The sequence below is a fragment of the Aphis gossypii genome, chromosome 2 (assembly GCF_020184175.1).
Source record: "Aphis gossypii isolate Hap1 chromosome 2, ASM2018417v2, whole genome shotgun sequence".
Classification (NCBI taxonomy): Eukaryota; Metazoa; Arthropoda; class Insecta; order Hemiptera; family Aphididae; genus Aphis; species Aphis gossypii.
The window spans coordinates 65512031-65531509 of NC_065531.1; the positions used below are offsets into that span (position 1 = coordinate 65512031).

At 27.0% G+C, this 19479-nt stretch overlaps 1 protein-coding gene across 1 annotated transcript; it reads left to right on the forward strand.

Moving 5' to 3' along the window:
• Positions 1-17783: 17783 nt before the first annotated feature.
• On the forward strand, positions 17784-19479 carry LOC114124033 (uncharacterized). Its single transcript, XM_027987194.2, has 2 exons — positions 17784-18246; positions 18847-19479. The coding sequence occupies exon 2, from the start codon at positions 18876-18878 to the stop codon at positions 19365-19367; it is 492 nt and encodes a 163-aa protein (XP_027842995.1). The 5' UTR covers positions 17784-18246; positions 18847-18875; the 3' UTR covers positions 19368-19479.

A 19479-nucleotide genomic window follows, 5' to 3' on the forward strand; every position in this document is an offset into this window, starting at 1 on the left:
TGGTCCGTAAACAGCCCTTATCCGATACTCCAAAGGACAATGACAAATGTATTTAAACATAATATGTACATCATAAATCACTATCGTCCGCACTTATATATATATATATTATATGAAATGCGTACCGTATATATACATTATACTTAATATTCTTCAATTATAAAATATTATGTATAGATAACTATACTGCAACATATTAATAATTTGGCAGTTAAGTGTTAAACGGACCATTTAAAATTGTTATAGAAACATGTGAAGGCTGAACACCAAGACGTGTCTGAATAAATACAGTCCCTTTTATAATATATATACATGTATATGTATAGCATTAAATTGTGTAGTCTCTATTATTCTCAGAATTGAACGTGAAACGAACAAAAAAAAACATAGCTACACCTAACATTATTCTACAAAATCTCTTACAAAGCGTGGGTTAGGTCTTTCTTTCTATATACGTATATATATATATATATATATATATATATAAATATACCTATTGCCTTCACATGTTTCTATATAACGATTTCAAATGGTCTGTTTAACATTGTAATGCCAAATAATTTATACTTCGCAGTAGTAATCTGTACATAATGTTTTATAATAAAAGAAAATTAAATATTAATATACATATTTACGTAAGCATAAATATATATTATATAGAGAGAGGCAGAGACAGAGATAGAAACGGAGTCAGAAAGAAAGGGAGAACTTAACAGTAAAACTTACCGTATATTTCCTTCCAAATAACAAGGAATAAGTTATTATATACCTATCTATTTTATAATATAATCTGTGTAAGTAACTAAGTAAGACATAAACCTATAAAAAAAACCTGTTCTTATTTATTGTTTACACCCGTTAATTATTACTATAATTTATAATAATCCTAACGCCATGGTTAAAAATTACCACAGCCAGGTATGATCGTTAGCCCATACATTGCGACTGATCAGCACATAAACACAAAATAGTAATATTATAGCTGTATATTTGTTTATTTTGTTATTGTGAGTAATATAATATGTTAATTACGTAACGACACGGTTTCATCAGTCGTTTGTATAATATGATAATTATTATTTAAGTTTTTTTCTATAACTAGTCTGAACTATCTCACCATCATTATTAATATTATATGGTTCTGGCACAAATAGTAAAGACACAATTTAACAATAATAAGGAATAAGGACTAACTATTACCATTAGTTTTAAAATTTAATTTCGCCTTACTATAATATTACTTAGGTAATTCATGATAAGTTTATTTGAGATTTAAAAAAATTATATAACCTTATTGTATAATATAATAACAGTGAATTAAATAATTTATTTGTTTATTTTGCTAGTAAGACACTAAATATTGATCTCACACATTCAGTGGTGTATTTAGGGGGGCATGGGTGGCAATTGCCCCGGGCAGCACTTTTTTGGGGGGCAGTAAATGTAACTAGAAGGTTTTATTTTTAAACTGATTTAAACAGTTGTAAAAAAAAATGTGTACCCAGGGCAGTAAAATCCTAAATACGACTCTGGGTATAAACTAAAAGTACCTACCAATTAAGAACATTTTACATTTGGCTATAAAACAAAATTGCATTTCAATACAATTCTTTCAAATTAAACATTCGAGTATGTACCTGCATTTTTATCATACTGATAGCATATTATAATGATATGATGCCGCTCTGAAAAGATAAATTACATTATCAGTAGACAGTAACCTCCTTGGAACTAGGAGGTATGACGTATTATCACGTGGTATAATGCTGGTCAACATATTTGACTGGGAAATTGTAAAAAATACAGCATATATCTAGTGGTCCTACCGGTTTTTGATAATCCCACCCATACAGTAAGGCGTATTGGCACGCAGTATAGACACGACAGCTGGCCAACGTAGTTGACAGAGGTGCTGCAGCATCGACGTTTATAAACCATATTACGGTGGAATTTTCTGCAAAGAAGCTGCTGATTATTATTTTATTCCATATCGCCACTTACTGTCGGATACTATACTATACTAGGTACAGCAATTGCAGTTATCGGAAAAGAACAATCATCGTGGGTTTTGAATTTTTAACGTGTAAGTATTACATTTATTTATACATATTATTTATTTTATACGCCGATAAAAAACACTCGATATTATATCTACCAATACGTCACGTAAAACAATATGGCGGACGGTACATAATAGATTATTAATTATTATACGCTGATTATTTAGATAGGTATATATTTTTCACTAACATAGTAACATGTATTTTAGTACGATATCCCTTCAATTGATCGTAAATCATTGACTGAAAATAATTTATCGTATTGACAAATTAACACAAATGTTAAGTTTTCCACTTAGCTTACACATTTAGAACACATGGGTTGATGGATAAGAAAATTAGATACGAGAGGAAAAATAAAACTCCTAAATAAGTATGCAATCAGAACATGAAACTGTTTTTCGAGTCATCCGAGATTTACTTACCTACCACAAATAATTCTATAGAAAGATGAAACAATTGTTTTACATTACTTGAAAATTTGTACGCAATTTTCTACATGGCATTTTAAAGATATTTTAAAATAAGAAAAAAGCATTAACAGATTTAAAATTGGATAGTAATATGAAAGTAACTAGTCTCCAACAAAAAAAAAAAAAATTACCAAGATAGAGTAGTTATAATAAAAAAATTATATACCAATCAATTATTTCAATAATACAAATATTCTTTATTAAGTGAATACAATGTTCAATTGCAAGTATGACTTTTAGTTTTTCAATCATTATGTGTCTATCTAAACATATTTGTTAAATTTTCTAAGTTTAAATTTTTGATCTAAAACATTGCATTTGCAGCCAATTGTCTCACTGTAAATTGTTCGAAATCAATTAACGTGTATCCGGTTAGTACAGTGATCTCCAGGAGAGGGATAATGTGGTGATGAAATAATGAAAATTTTGTCGTTGAAATAATTATTCCATTTAACAACCAGTAAAATTTAACTTAATAAATTAATTTTCAAAAGGTCACCCATTGATGACGATGTAATACCTAATAAATAATGATTAACCTCTGCAGCCTTACAGGTAATCTAATATACGGGCAAAATTTGATTTCCACGATGTATGGCCATCTATTAGCTTCCTATAACGGATGATGGAATCCAAATATAATATATTATGTCTAATTATATTTCACTTATAATATTTAATATAAAATATTAATAAAATTGTATTCAAAAATATGAAAACAATACTATTAACTATTAAATTTATTTATAAGTCATTAATTATAATATAATATAGTAGGTATATAATATGATTTTATAATACTGAAAAAAAAGGATCCTCTAAACTCCAATTTAAGGGTGTTGTAGAATAAAAAAGCGGGTAAGTGGGTACCGCTCTGCTGTACATTAGGTGCCGTTTGGATCACTATTAAATATTATAGGAGTGTTAAATTTGAATTCAATGATAGGTATCATTTTAAACAAAAAACGATTCTGAACGAAGATAATTTTTTAGCCTAGGATATAATTTTCAGTAGTTGGTAAAAAAGGTGGTTTAAGTTTTAATGTCCTGAATACACCAAAATTTAAGTTCTCTATAATTATTGTAAGCTAAACTTATGGAAAATCTTGTATTAAATTTTAAACTCTTAGCTACTTATACAAAAATTTTTATGAATATACCTACAAAATAATTTGCAAATATTCATGATTTTGACTAATTTTTATAAATAATTGAACTTCAAATGCCAATAAAAAAAATTGTACCTATGTATTCTTATAATTTTTTAATCACTATAAGAATAACTTATGAGGAACTTTGTATTGAATTTTAAAGTATTTTGACTCTGCCAAAATTTTTTATAAAATTTTAACACTTCAAAAAAATATTCTCAGAAAAATCGAAAATTTCAAATGCCTATAAATGGCATTAAAATAAGTGAAATATTTTGAAAATTAAATCATGTAAAGAAAATGCCAATCTAAATAACTGTTGAAATTTTCAAGTATCTACACTTATACTTTTTGAATAATAACAAAACGATAAATAGTTATCGTTACGCTATTTCGTAAAAATTTAAAATTCAAACGCACTTAACATTTTTCTTATAATGATGCTTCGAGTTTTCTCTATAGCTACTCGAAGAAAAACTTATTGAAAACTTAGTGTAATATAAACACAAACATTTTTATGATTTTTAAACTCTAAAATTATTTACAAATTTTCGCGATTATGACAAATTTTGTAAAAATTTGAACTATAACGCTTATAAAAAAAATTGTGACTAACGATTTTTGATTTTTTTTTAACTACAATAAAAACAACTCATAAGGAACTTTGTATTAAATTTACAAGTTTTTTTGGCAATCCAAAATTTTTTTATCGACACTTCAAAAAAAAAATTCTCAGAAAAATCTAAAATTTCAGTTGTCTATAAATAGCTCAAAAAAAGTTTTTAAATTTAGCCATATATTAATAACTATAATATAAACATGTGGTGAAATTTTCAAGTATTTACAGTGATAAGTTTTTGGGTTACAACCATATTAAAAAAAATTTAGTCGAAAACTGATTTTGTAAAAAAATTCCCGTTTTTCCATCACTTTTTTTTTGTTTTTCTTGATTTTTTTGAAAACTAATGGAAAATGTTTACTTTTTAACTCTATAATGCACCAAGGATAATCACTTTGCCGTCGGAAACCACCCCCGAAGTTTGAAATTGAAACATTATTTCGACTAGTTATGCAGTACACAGACACATAACAAAAAAAAAAAAAGTGGGCAAGTGAGTACCGCTCTGTTGTACATTAGGTGCCGTATGGATCATTATTATATATTATAGGAGTGTTAAATTTGAATCCAATGATAGTTATCATTGTATACGAAAAACGATTCTGAACGAAGATGATTTGTCAGCCTAGGATATAATTTCTAGTGGTTGGTGAAAAAGGTGGTTTAAAAACACCAGCTTATATAAAAAAATATTTTGAAAATTAAATCACGTAAAGAAAACGCGAATCTTAATAACTGGTAAAATTTTCAAGAATCTACGACTTATACTTTTTGAATAATAACAAATATTTAAAATCGTTTGAGGATAAATCGTTATCGTTACGCTATTTCGTTAAAATTTAAAATTCAAACGCACTTAAAATTTTTCCTATAATGATGCTTCGAGTTTTCTCTATAGATACTTGAAGGTAAACTTATGGAAAACTTAGTGTTGTATTTTTAATCCTTAGTTATAAACACAAAAAATTTTATGATTTTTCAACTTCAAATATTTCGCAAATATTCATAATTTTGACGAATTTTCGTCAAAATTTGAACTTCAAATGCTAATAAAAAAAAATTGTGCCTATGTATTCTTATAATTTTTTAATCACTATAAGAATAACATATGAGGAACTTTGTATTAAATTTTCAAGTATTTTGATAGGGCCAAAAAATTTTATCGACACTTCAAAAATATTTTTTCAGAAAAATTGAAAATTTCAGTTGTCTATAAATAGCTCAAAAAAAGTCAAAATATTTTGAAATTTAAATCACGTAAAGAAAACGCGAATCTTAATAACTGGTAAAATTTTCAAGTATCTACGACTTATACTTTTTGAATAATAACAAATATCAAAAATCGTTTGAGGCTAAACTGTTATTTAACGTGGTTTTTGTAAAAATTTAAATTTCAAACACTCATAAAATTTTTTTGTCTGAATCCGGTAGAGTTTTTTTTACAGATATTTGAAGAAAAATGTATGGAGAACCTTGTACCAAATTTTCAAAACTTAGTTATAAAAGAAAAAAATTTTATGATTTTTCAACTTCAAAATTACTTGCAAATTTTCGCGATTTCGACAGATTTCGTAAAAATTTGAACTAAAAACGCTTATAAAAAAAAATTGTGACTAACGATTTTTAATTTTTTTTAGCTACATTAAAAACAACTCATAAGGAACCTTGTATTAAATTTTCAAAACTTTTTGGTCATCTAAAAATTTTTTATCGACACTTTAAAAAAAATTTCTCAAAAAATCGAAAATTTCAGTGGTCTATAAATAACTCAAAAAAAGTCAAAATTTTTTGAAAATTTAACTATATACGGATACCACTGACATTAACATTTGGTGAAAATTTCAAGTATTTTCAGTGATTAGTTTTTGAATTACAACCATAAAAAAAAATCGATTTGGTCGAAAACTGGTTTTGCGTAAAAATTGCCGTTTTTCCGTCATTTTTTTTTTGTTTTTCTCGATTTTTTTGAAAACTGTTGGAAAATGTTAACTTTTTACCTCTATAATGCACCAAGGATATTCACTTTTACATAGGAAACCACCCCCATTGTTTGAAATTGGAGCATTATTTCGACTAGTTATGCTGTACACAGACACAAAAACAAAACAAAAAAAAAAAAACCACACACCATTGTAAAATCAATACATTCATCACTTCGTTCAGAATCTAAAATTACACACACATCATTGTTGAATCAATACATTCATCACTCCATTCAGAATCTAAAAAGGTTGTGAACCACTGAGATATTGATTAGAAGATTGCTTTATTATACCGATGGATAATAGTCATTGAGGGTAATAGGTTATGAGTAATAGGTTATTAAACACCATATAACCTTTGCTTAAATTACCTACTACTTTTTGGGTGGATGTTTAAATAATGTTCAAATTTCATTGCAAATGTGTGCTATGAATTGGTGCTAGAAACTTGGAATTCAAATGAATTCACGGTGTAATGGGGAAGGTCACAGGAGACGAGTATATTGAGTCCAACTCAATTTTGATTTAAAACATAAATCAAAAGTAATAAATTGACATGCAAACACGTACCTATGCTATATGTTACTGTTGCTTATCTAAATAATTGTACATTATAATGACTACCTACCTACTTATAACCTATTACCTATTTATTACTGGTAATAACTTACCTTTAATAGTAACAATCATACATTTCAGAATAAATTACAGACTTTTTATTATGTCTTCTTCATCATCATCATCTAACGATTCAAATTGGTCGTCAACGACATCTAATAGCGAGTGGTTATTGACAACTATGTGGAGAACGTGCCCTATAGACTTTATCCTGAAAGATGAGGTTCTTAAAATAATATTGAAAAGGGGCATGATGGATGGAATGTATGCGCGTGCTTCAATGGAGTCTGCATTGAACTCCGAAGGTGCACCGTTAGAATTAGTTAAAGCTGCGACGGTAATGAATATCACGAACTATGCGCTTATGACATCGAAAGTTGCCATAGAGGCGGCTAGTTTAGCACTCAATTTGGCAAAGAGGACAATAATGCCCTTCGACCATACCATAACCAATAGGATTATGGAAACTGCACTGACAGTCGGGGAGGAAACAATGAATGCTGTCAAGACATCTCGGATTGTATTGCAAAACAGCATACAATCACTTGGTAGCCATGAACTGCATGATTAAACGTGTCTATGATTGCGGAGTAGCACATTGTCATTACTCATTAGTAAAACTGGGTATTAACGAGTTAATAAGTTAAAAGTTAAGTTAATTTTAACTTATTAACTTAACTTTCTAGTTCGCTGTTTTAATTAACTTAACTTTTAACTTAACTCTTTAGTATCTACGTTAACTTAAAATCAATTTGTATTATTTTTAAAATTCCCAATTAAGTTAATTTTGATTTTTCGTGTTATCCATAAAATATTTTAGTATATTATTGGTTTTTCTATTTAATAAATTTAATTCGTAGAATATTAAAAAATATTATTAGAACTTTTATGTTTTATGAATTAAGTATTAATGAAAAAATAAAATAATAAACAATAATACAATTTGACATTTAGACTATTACTTCGCTCTTTGTTATAACCGTATATACTCTATAAGATTTATCAATACGTTGAATAATAGCGAACTCATTATTATTATTATAATTAGGTACTCATTAGTTATTTCTTATTATTTTAATATTTATTAACATCATATTTTATTATTTGTATGTTGTAAGAATGTCGATCATAATGAATTGAATTGTGACCATTTCTATTTATATCAACTCAGACTTCGTATCCAGAGATAATGATACAGCCCTACAACAGGTTTTAAATTATATTATGTATATTATATTATTATGCATCTATTATCGTATAAGTACAGGATATATTACTAAATTCAAGTGATGTTCACTTATTTTAATACCTCTTTTTTTTTTAATTAACTTATTAATTGAAGTTAAGTTACAAAATGTATTAACTTAACTTTAAATTTAATTGAACACAAATATATTTAACTTAACTTAACTGAGTTAAAAAAAAATCATTAACTTGCCCAGCTTTGCTCATTAGTCATTATCTACTGTTGTAATACCAATAGGTATATTAATAAATAATAAACAACTATGAATGGGGACATAATTACTAGCACAAATAAGTAGTGAGTCAACAATTATGAAGACACATAGATCAGCATAATTGTCAAAGCGATGCACTACTTATAGACATATGAGTAACACACAAGACACCTATCTCTTGGGAGTAAGTGAAGAAGTGTAAACCGATTCCAGAAGAAGGCCGTCTTGTGTTGTTCCTGTCACGGTCTTTGAGCGTAAGGATTATATATTTATATCTTTTTATTTATTTATCTATTTATTATTATTCGTTACCCATTTAGATCTTAAGGGGTCTATTGTTATTTTAAATTATAACACAACCATAAAATGTTATAACTATAAACTGCAACTGTAGTTTAGTTTTAGTAGTTATAATCAGTGGCGTGAGGAACGTTAATTTGAGAGGCAATTTCCTCTGAGTTATTATAAAGATTGAGGGTGGGTGTCTTGTGGTCCAACATAATATGATTTGTATAATAATTTAACGTTTATCTATCGGCTATCAGTTATTATCAAGTCATACCTGTTAAGTTTTAAGTAATAATATAGCTATCATGAAGACTACGGTTGTGGATAAGAAAGATAAAGATATTAGGTAGGCTACCTTTATCTTTCTTATCTACATAAATTGGCCATGTGTTTCGGTAACCGTTATCAAATTTAAATATGATAATATTAAATAAAAAAAAAAACCATGGCAAATCTCAAATTTCAATTTTCAATGTGTTCTAGTCTGTCCATGCCGATGGCTGTGTAATTTGATATTTTGATTCTCGTTTCTTTTATAAATTATAAGTCGTGTACTAGTATCATTTTATTTTATTTATAATGGCATCATTGTCATCCAGCAGTTGTGTTATGAAGTGTCTTTGTGTTAAAAAAATAAATGATATGAACGATTTGAATTGAACAAGACATGTAGCTTCATGTGAAGTACAAAAAACGAAAAAAAAAACAATCAGATATTTCAGCATTCCTTACTTCACAGAGAAAACATAAATGTAAGTAAAAAATACCATTGAAAATATACATATTATATGATAGAATGTTTACTTGACTTGTATTATTCTCCAAGCATAAATAATTTGTTTAGTGTTTGAAGAGATTAATAGCAACTCTGAAGGTGTATTAACAACAATCAAGGATGATGAAATGACCGGTGCTTGTATTCAAGGTAAATAATAATTATAACAGTGCTTTTACATGGTTTCTAAAATTCTATATGTATGATAAACAAATCTTTTATTATCATTTTTTTTTTTTTTTAACTAAAAGTTAAAACTTTGAATTTTTAAATATAAATTTTGTAAATGCATATTTGTTGCATATATGATTTTTACTGTATATTTTTTGCATATAAATCCGGGCTCTACAGTAATGGTTATAGGTATAATAGTTAAAATTATAATCATTTACAAATTAATTAATTAATTGTCGATTATCGAAATATTAAAATCAGAATGTGATAATACATCAATATAATGTTATAAAATATAAATATATATAAGCTCAAAGTACATGTGTAATGGAATTATATTATATTATAACCAGTAGCGTGACAAACTAAAAATTGTGGTGAGGCAAAAATTTTTACTGACCACCCACCCTTCAAAATCTCTCTTAAGACCCTCAGTTCATTAAAACACACACACACACACAAAAAAGAACTCACTTCAAAAATTGTTTTCAAATAGGTACCTATGAACATTTTGTCTCTATATTTCAGACCATAAAACATCGCTAATAATTTCTATTAGTACGCCCAAACAGTTGAAAAATGGAAAAAAATTTAAATTTAAGTATAAAAAAATTGTACTTTGAAGATTGAATTTCAAATTTGTGAAAAGCAAGTGACACAGATAATGAAGTTAACTTTGTTAATCCATTTTCAAAACATTAATTTAATTGATTCATTCATTCATTCAAATCGGCATACTAATGGACCTTGCTAACGTTTTAGAAGAATGTATTATGTTAATTAAGGGGTTACAATACGTTATTTTGTTGCATATTTTGTGTCATTATACATATCTAAATATTTATTGCCTAATTGATTTATTGATTCAACAATTAATAAATGTAAGGAGAGAGGTTCCTCTAAAGCACATTCTTGTAATATGAGCTTTTTATGATATAATTTAATCATTAACTAATTTATTTATTTATAATAACATACTTACATAAATGAGCATAGTAAAATTAATATACAATTAAAACAAGTATAAAATTATAGATATCATTTTAATTATATATGTATATTTATTGAAAAACAATTTAAGAAAACATTAATTTTTTTTTTTAAATATCTGAAGATAGAGCAACTTGATCCATGACACTATTTATGTCAATAGGAATATCTTTTTCAGTACTCAGAATTAAAAGACTTTCCAAACGGCTTTGTCCTGTTGAGGATTGCAATCTATTTTTCATCAATTTCACCTTAAAATAAAAATGTACTAAATAATTATAATGATGTTTTATGCTTGTAATAGGAATTTATACATGATTATATATTAGGTACTTTTGAAAAACTACGCTCAGCAGAAGCCGATGATATTGGAATGGTACTCAATGGGCTTGGGCTGTCATCAGAACTTATATAACTATTTTTATCATTTGGTGTAGAATAATTGAATTTAAGTTCATGACCATTTAGTAGTTTACTTAAGCTTTTTCTAAATGTAATATTCAGTTCTTAATGCAATTTTGTCAATATGTACAATCCATTTTTGCAGATTATCAAAAGCATTTTGTGTTAATTTGTTTTCATTCATTGTCATTAATCACTCAGGAGACAGTAAACACAAATCTTTAAGTATTTCTCTAGAGTCACTAAACCTTATAGTAATTGATGTAATAATAGCATCTAACACTTTGTAATAAACATTTCTTCGAAACATAGGTATCACTAGGCGATGAAGAAATTTCATCTCTTGTTTTTTCTCCAGACATCATTTTTATTTTCCTTGGTCTTGTTTGTTTAAAATCTTTTTCTTCTAGATTTTTGTCATGTACAAATAACTTAGCATCATTAACTATCTGAATGCAGTTTTCTTCAGATCTTAAATCTTGTAAACGAGTCTTAACATTATCAATTAATGTCTTAGCTTGAATGAAGTCCATTGATTTTGATTGCAAATAATTAGAAACTACTGTGGTAATTGAAAATATTTTTCTTATAAAGTGGCAAGTGCATAACTAAAACAAATTGAAACAATGTAATTATTTTTAGTAAAGATTCTGCAGTTGACACCATATCCCGGTCAGAATCCTTCAGTGTGGTCAATTAATTTAAAGTTTTTAAAACAATGCAAAATATTTCTTTTGTACCACAATTAACATCCTATTATGTGATGACCACCTTGTAGATGAAAATTGTTTTAATCGACGTTTCTGTTCTTATGAGTACAATTATTCTCTTTGCCATTTTATGAATATTGCAGTTCGCTTTCTAGCTCACATAAATTCTACCAATGAGCTGATATTGCCAAAAAATGACTTAATTTCTAAGCAGTAGTCGCAAGTATCAACTACAACTAAGTTGAAAATATGGGCGGAACACCAAACGTAAATTGCACAAGGATTTTCTTCTTGTATGCGTGTTTTCAAATCAGAATATTGCCCTTGCATAGATGTTGCCCCATCATATGCTTGGGCTATTAATTGTGAACACTAATCAATTTGGTATTTATCAGTAATTTTATAAAAAATATTGAACATACCAAGACCAGTAGAATCTGGTGCAGTTTCGAGGGCTACTAGTCGTTTATTAACTTTTCCTTGTTCACTTATGTATCTTAAAATAAATGTATACTGATCAATATTTGATATATCAGTAGTAGGGTCAATAATTACAGCAAATTTTTTAGCTTGTTTTACTTCTTTTAATATAAATGAACAAACTTTTTCTGACAAAATATTCATTGTTTTGAGTTACATTTGATAAAAATGTTACACGGTTATGCTGATTTTCATTTTTAATGAAATATACTTATTTACCTGTAAGAAATGTGCCTGAAGGATTTAATTGCTCGGTTTGTCCACTAATTTCTAATATTGATTCATTTTTCTCTACATTATATCAAATATCAATGATAATTAATATGCAATATACAATTAATACAATTTGTTTTACAAATACGGCTACAAATAGCCAATTTTTTTTTCATTTAAAAATAATTTATTACCAGCAACCAAAATCTAACATGTATGGCTGAATTCTACATCACACAACAACTTCTTATAAAAACAATTTTACACAGAGCTTAATCACATATATTTGAGCTTTTATACATATAGTCTATATTAAACAAAATACCAACACTTTTTTACAAACAAAATTAGTTATAGTGAAACATTGTTATAACAACATAAAAATATGAAAACATTAAATTCTACATGACTACATAAAGAAAAAAAATAATAATTTTGGTAACAAGTTGATAACTTTAAATCAATATATTATTGGTTAGGTAAAATAGAATAGAAAAGAAATATTTTTGTACAAAATTATATTAATTTAGTAAAGCTACACAAAACATATAACTATCTAATATATAACTATATAATGAATGTAACATGATTACATGACAACTGAAACACACAAATAAACAAAATAATCATAAATAAAACAAACTAAAAACACAAAACAATAGGTAATTATTAAAGAAATTACCTTTAGAATTTGTTATTTCCACATTATTTGTCGTACCATTTGGTTCAGAGTCATGATCCAAGTCAAGAGAATTTTGTGGTATTTCAATAAAATCTAAAAAAAATATATTCCCTGGTATAAGTAGTTAGTACCATGTAAAATAGAAAAAACATTTTTATATTTATTGATATTTAATATATAACATTATAACATAATATAAATTTGGAAAAATATTTTTAAATTCTCTAAGCCAAAATGTCTTTACTTACTCTTTACTTACTTACTAAAAATGACCATAGAATTTGTATTATATAAGGTACAACAAAGTGTGGAAAAATTACAAATTAGTTGTTACTTAATAAAATTACTCATAATAAATATTAAATTAATACAAGTACCTATGAAAAAAATATAAGATAATAAAATATAAATGTATAAAATAAGAACCCGTATAAATAAATAAATGCATATCACTGTTTTAAAATAAAATAAACAACTCAAAATGTGTTTTTATTCTTTACTGTTAAAATTAATTATTAAATCATATTCAAGTTTTCCTTCGGTAAAATGATGCAGTCTATCTATTAATAAATACTTGTATATCGAAAATGATCGTTCACAACCAACTGAAGTTATTGGGGCAAATTTAAAAAAGCTAAAAATCATTTGGATTTGATAGTTATAACTATATTATAAAATTAAATGTATTACATCAATAACGACGATATAACCATTAGATTATAGCAGATGAACTATTTCTTTAAATACGATGGGATTTCCTCAACTATTTCTAATGTATATATAATATTTTACATATAATACTCATTTTAAATTAAGATTGGTAGCTAGTTACTAGGTAGGTCGCTAATTCCGCTTCTTACCGACCAAAATTTTTTCGCAACAACGCATTAGGTAATTGAAATATGCAACAAATATGTAAAAATATGCAAAATAAAAATTGAACAGTGAATTCCAATTACTATGATCCGTGAAGATTATTAACAAAAATATAAAAAATCAAAAAGGAAAAAATATACAAAAACATACAAATCTGATATCTAGCCATTAGTAATATGTAAATTTTGGTTAATCGATGACTATTCATATGTCATATGTGATATGTCCTTAGATATTAAAATATATTTTCAAAAATATAAATATGTGTTTCATATTCAATGATAAGTTGCCTCTTGTCTGCAATGTACACAAAAATAAACTATTATTTTTTCACATTTGTGTATTTGAAAAATCATTTTAGAAAATATAAATTTTAGTCATTAAATTAATTTAAAAAATAAATAAGACGATAATAAGAAAAAAAATAATAATATAAAAAAAAAATTAAATAATATTTAAGACTATCGCATTTTTCTTCTAATTATTATTATTAAGCTAATTATATAATGGTTATATAATGATATATATTATATATGGTATTTAATATATAGCTCTGCTTTACTTACCTACTATTGTTATATATTTTAATTTTTTGCTAAGTGTTTATTAAAATTTATCAAACTTTATAAAATGTATTTATAATAAATAAAAATTAGTTATGCTGTACGCCACAAAAAAAAAACATCATTGTAAAATCAATACATACATCACTTCGTTCAGAATCTAATATAGATACCAAATTTTGCTTTTAATGATGTTCACCTTATGTTTTCAAGTTTTAATAAATTAGTCCTCATTAGATATAAACATTAATTAAAGTATTCAATTACTTAATAATCAAATGTAATCAATTAGTTGGTATAAATATGAAAGACAATGTTCAGAAATTCAATGTCGAGTTTATATAATTTATTGAACAAAAAAAAATAAATATAAATTAATACTATTTCCAGCTATTATTTAAGTGTTAGCTGGAGAAGAAAATAACTATCAGTGCCGTAACTACCCCCCTCCGTAGCGCCCTTGGCGAATTTTATTTTGGCGCTTATTTTTATTTTATTTCATAGGTACCCACCAGTTACAAATTTTTATTTAATTCAAATGCGCCCCATACATTACTGCGCTCTTGGCAAGCGCCCATGTCACCAACCTCTAGTTACGGCACTGATAAGTATAATATGGCTTTAACACTTTTAATAAAAAATGGGTCTTTAATTCTTGAGTGTTTATAATTTATTTTTTTCTAGTAATTTAGGGCATTGTACCACATTATGTATAGGTATTAATTTATATAGGAGTATTATATTAAAGTATAATTTCTTCGAGTTTTTAGAGTTGAAAGATGTATAATATATATGGGCCTGGTATCTAAAGATATCAACCAATAAAAAATTTGTCGAATTCACCAAAAATATATATATATATTCAAATGTATATTTTAATAATCAATTTACAAAAATGTAAAAAGGTTTTTAGTACATGTAGCTACATCAAGTCCATATCTCAAAATAGCGCTTGGGGGATTGGCTTCTAGCTCTATCATGTTTTGACATTAATACATCTAGTCTGAGTGTGTAATGAAAAAATGCAACGTTTATTGGAATTCTAGCAACAACAGTTTCTTTAACTACGTATTATTTCACGAAAAAAAAAGAAGTAACATATCCTCGTAGAACATATACAAACATTTCTATGTTTAATATTTACTAACATAAAATTATATTTCATACTTTTCCTATCATAAACCATTAAGTACTTACAATAGATAGAAGCCGCTTATTAGAAACACTTTGAGACCAAGGTAAAAGGTGTCAATTAACCGATTGTTTCTAATAAGCGGTTGGTTTGATTTGTACCTAATATGAAAAATACGCGAAAAATATATGTATATGCCTGACCATATTTACCTACTAATTGTATAATTTATATTTTTTATGTATGTGCTTATCAGTTTGTTTTTTGGGTCAAGTAACTCCATGACCATATTTTCGTTCCTTTACGTTTACCATTACATACGTACGCCAAAGCTGAAAAGTTGTACTACAAACGATAAGTATACGTACAGAAAGAGTATTCTTATAAGTATAGGTATACTGCAGTACTTACAATAAAGTATAGTAAAAATAAACGTTACGATAGCAAAGATAAGATTAAAGTACATTGGATATCATCGAATAACCGGTGTACCTTCTTCTAATTTTTTCAAATAACCGATGTGATGATTCTATAATCCGATTGATATTCAATATTCTAATATACGGCCGATCCGCCCCTGGAAACTTTGTTTCAATAACATGATTGTATCAATTATCCGTGTTCCTAATAAGCGGCTTCTACTGTACTTACATATATAAATAAATAAATGCCAAGGTTAGAACTTAAGATCAGTGATATGTTTGATGGCCTGTCATAAGACATATAATGATGTCATTTTTTTTTTTTATCCAAAATGGAGATACTGAAGTTTTTTATATAGGAAAATCAACATTTTTTTTTTAAATAGATATAGTTGGTACTTAATTAATAGTGAATTCTATAGAGATCTTGGGCAATAGGTACATTTACAAAATCGCCTGTCTGTTAGACTTTAGTACCTATGTATATATACACTAATGCCGTTTGCTAAAAATATGACAATAATAATTATCTATTATCAGTAGCCAATAGTTATATTATAATATTATATAGGGTGTATCAGCTTATTTTGTTGTACGCGAGGTTTTACGATTATGGATAGATAACATGGAATTTTACAAAAAAAAAGACGTGTTTCTTTGTTTTAAACGGCCAATTTTTTTATAACAATTTTAAAATTTTTAAGCAAGCTATTGCACCAACATAAAAATCAACTTTTTTTTAAATAACTTTTTTAACAACTATATTTTTTAATGGAGTTAAATAAACACATTTTTGTTCATTGGTTTATTTATTAATTACTATATTGATCATAAATTGTAATAAATTGATTTAAATGAATTGTGTTTCTAGAGTTAAATAAGTTTTTGAACTATCTTTTAATGCAATTCTATACCTTTTTATAAGCTCAAATTTAAAACCTTACGAGTCACACAAAAAAAATTATTAATAGGTACCTAGGGTACCCAGGCACGCAAACAAAAAAAAATCGTGGGAGGTGGTTGAACCCCCAACCCCCCTTGTATACGTGCCTGAGGGTACCTATAATGGTTATAACCTGTGTTAATATTAAAGATTTCCAATGTTATTATAATAATTGAATACTATGATAATTATTATCTGCCTTATAAAGTATCCAAATTTAAACTATTTTAAATAAACAAAATGACTATGGAGAAAAATCTGAATTAACCGATTTATTACGATCATATAATAATAGTAAGTACCTACCTATTTTATAACTGTATGTTAAAATACCCTCAACAGTTTTGTAGGCAATTATTCCAAACAATTTTTTTTTCCTTATCTGATAAGTGTTCAATTTAGAGTTATAAAAAGTTGTAGAATTGCTTTAAAAGATGATAGTTAAAAAAAATTTATTTAGCTCTAGAAATATAACTCATTTAAATCAAATTATTAAAGTTTAGGGTCAATTATGTAGTAAATAAACCAGTGAGCCAAAATGTATGATTTTAACATCAATTTTTTTTAAAGTTCTATAAGAATCCATTAAAAAATATAGTTGTTACTATTTGAAAAAAAAAAGTTGATTTTGATGTTGATACAACTGCTTGGTTAAAATTTTTAAAATTGTTATAAAAAAATTGGCCGTTTAAAATAAAGTAACGCCTCTTTTCCTTTTTTTAAAATTCCATATATTATCGAACTATAATTATTAAAAAAAAAACCGCGTACGACACAAGATACACCCTGTATATAAGTAGGTAGGTTAATAGCATAGAATAATATTAGGTACTATTATTAATTATTACTATATTACTATATAATATTATGGTTAATTGATAAATAAGTAGTAATCAGAGATACACTATGCTGTAGACAGTGCCTACAGGAATTAAATAAAAAATTACAGTTGGTACATTCTAGCCCATAACTGTTTTTATCTTCCCACCTTTACACTATAGATACGTACATTGTCTGACCAGACTGACCACGTCGTGTCCTAACCTTACTTTCGGTACCAGTATTATATTTTACGTAAACTTCGCAACAGTAGTCTTGCAAACGCGAGTTACGGGTTATTAAGTATTCCATTTTGTCGTTTGAAGTCGGATAGGTATTAAAATACTACGATAGGTAGTGGATTTTATGTCAGATAAGATAACTACCATCAAAGCCATCGTTGAATTTAAAGTAGTAAGTACAAGCCATAATATTTATTTGGTACCGATTACCGACATTATGCGCACCTAAATTATAAAATGCTCACTCATATGTTAATAATGTATCTTTTCTGTGTTAAAAGTGTAACTTTTACCTTAACTTCAGGTTTTATATATAGCCTAAACCGGCTATATAAAGTCCAAATAAACTTAAATTAAAAATGTATTTAAATATTGATTCTGATAGCGTTGACTCCGTAATGTATTACCTCAGGCTCATTAGCCTTTTTAAAAAACGTTTTTAATAATATGTTATTAATATTTATTATTTTTTTGTATTTATATAATTTATTTTTGTCAACCATTTTAAAATGACCTATACAGTTTTCAATTTTACTGACATTCCTATCATACTTAAAGGACTGTTTTTATTTAATATAGATAATACGTAGCCACGTAGGTAGTATTTCATATTCGTTTTACATTTTATCGATAATCAATTGTTCAACAAACTTTTGCTGTCCAAAATGAAATAATTGAAAAAGTTATAATCTACCAACTAAGATTGTTAAACCATGTTCTAATTCATCTACCTATACCTAATATATTTTATATAACAAATAACAATCTTTAGTTTCAGAATAAACTGCAGATATTGTTATTATGCCGTTACCTTCATCGCCAAGTGACGATTTGAGTCAATCGCCATCTAAAAACCATTCAGATGAACAGCAAGAGACAATTCACACCGAGAACCAAGAGAACAACAATAGTTCCAACGATGGTAGAGACGGGTTGTCGTTGGACATGTGGCGCACGTGCCCGGTGTCCTTGATCCGATCCAATCCGTCAATGCGCGTTGTTTATGATAGGGGTTTTTTAAATGGATTTTACAGAGACAACTTGAAGCAATCTGCAATGGATTCATCGCCGACAGAATCAACAAAAACTGCAGAAAATGTTTTACCCGGAGGCGCCAAGTTTGAGTCGTCGTCAGAAACGGGAGGGGTGACTGATTTTGCAATCCATTTGGCGGTCGACTCTGCATTTTACAACGCTATTGAGACGGCTTTGGACAGCGCAGTGGAGGTCGCGGAAATCTCGAAGCTAGGTGCCTTTCAGGCCCAAGCTATATCTCAATATAGACGGTCCTAATATGAATTCATACCTTATATATAATTATTATAATATAGATATATAAATATATAATTTGTATAGTACAATTGTACCGCAACCTCAATTATATTATTATATTATATTATAAAAC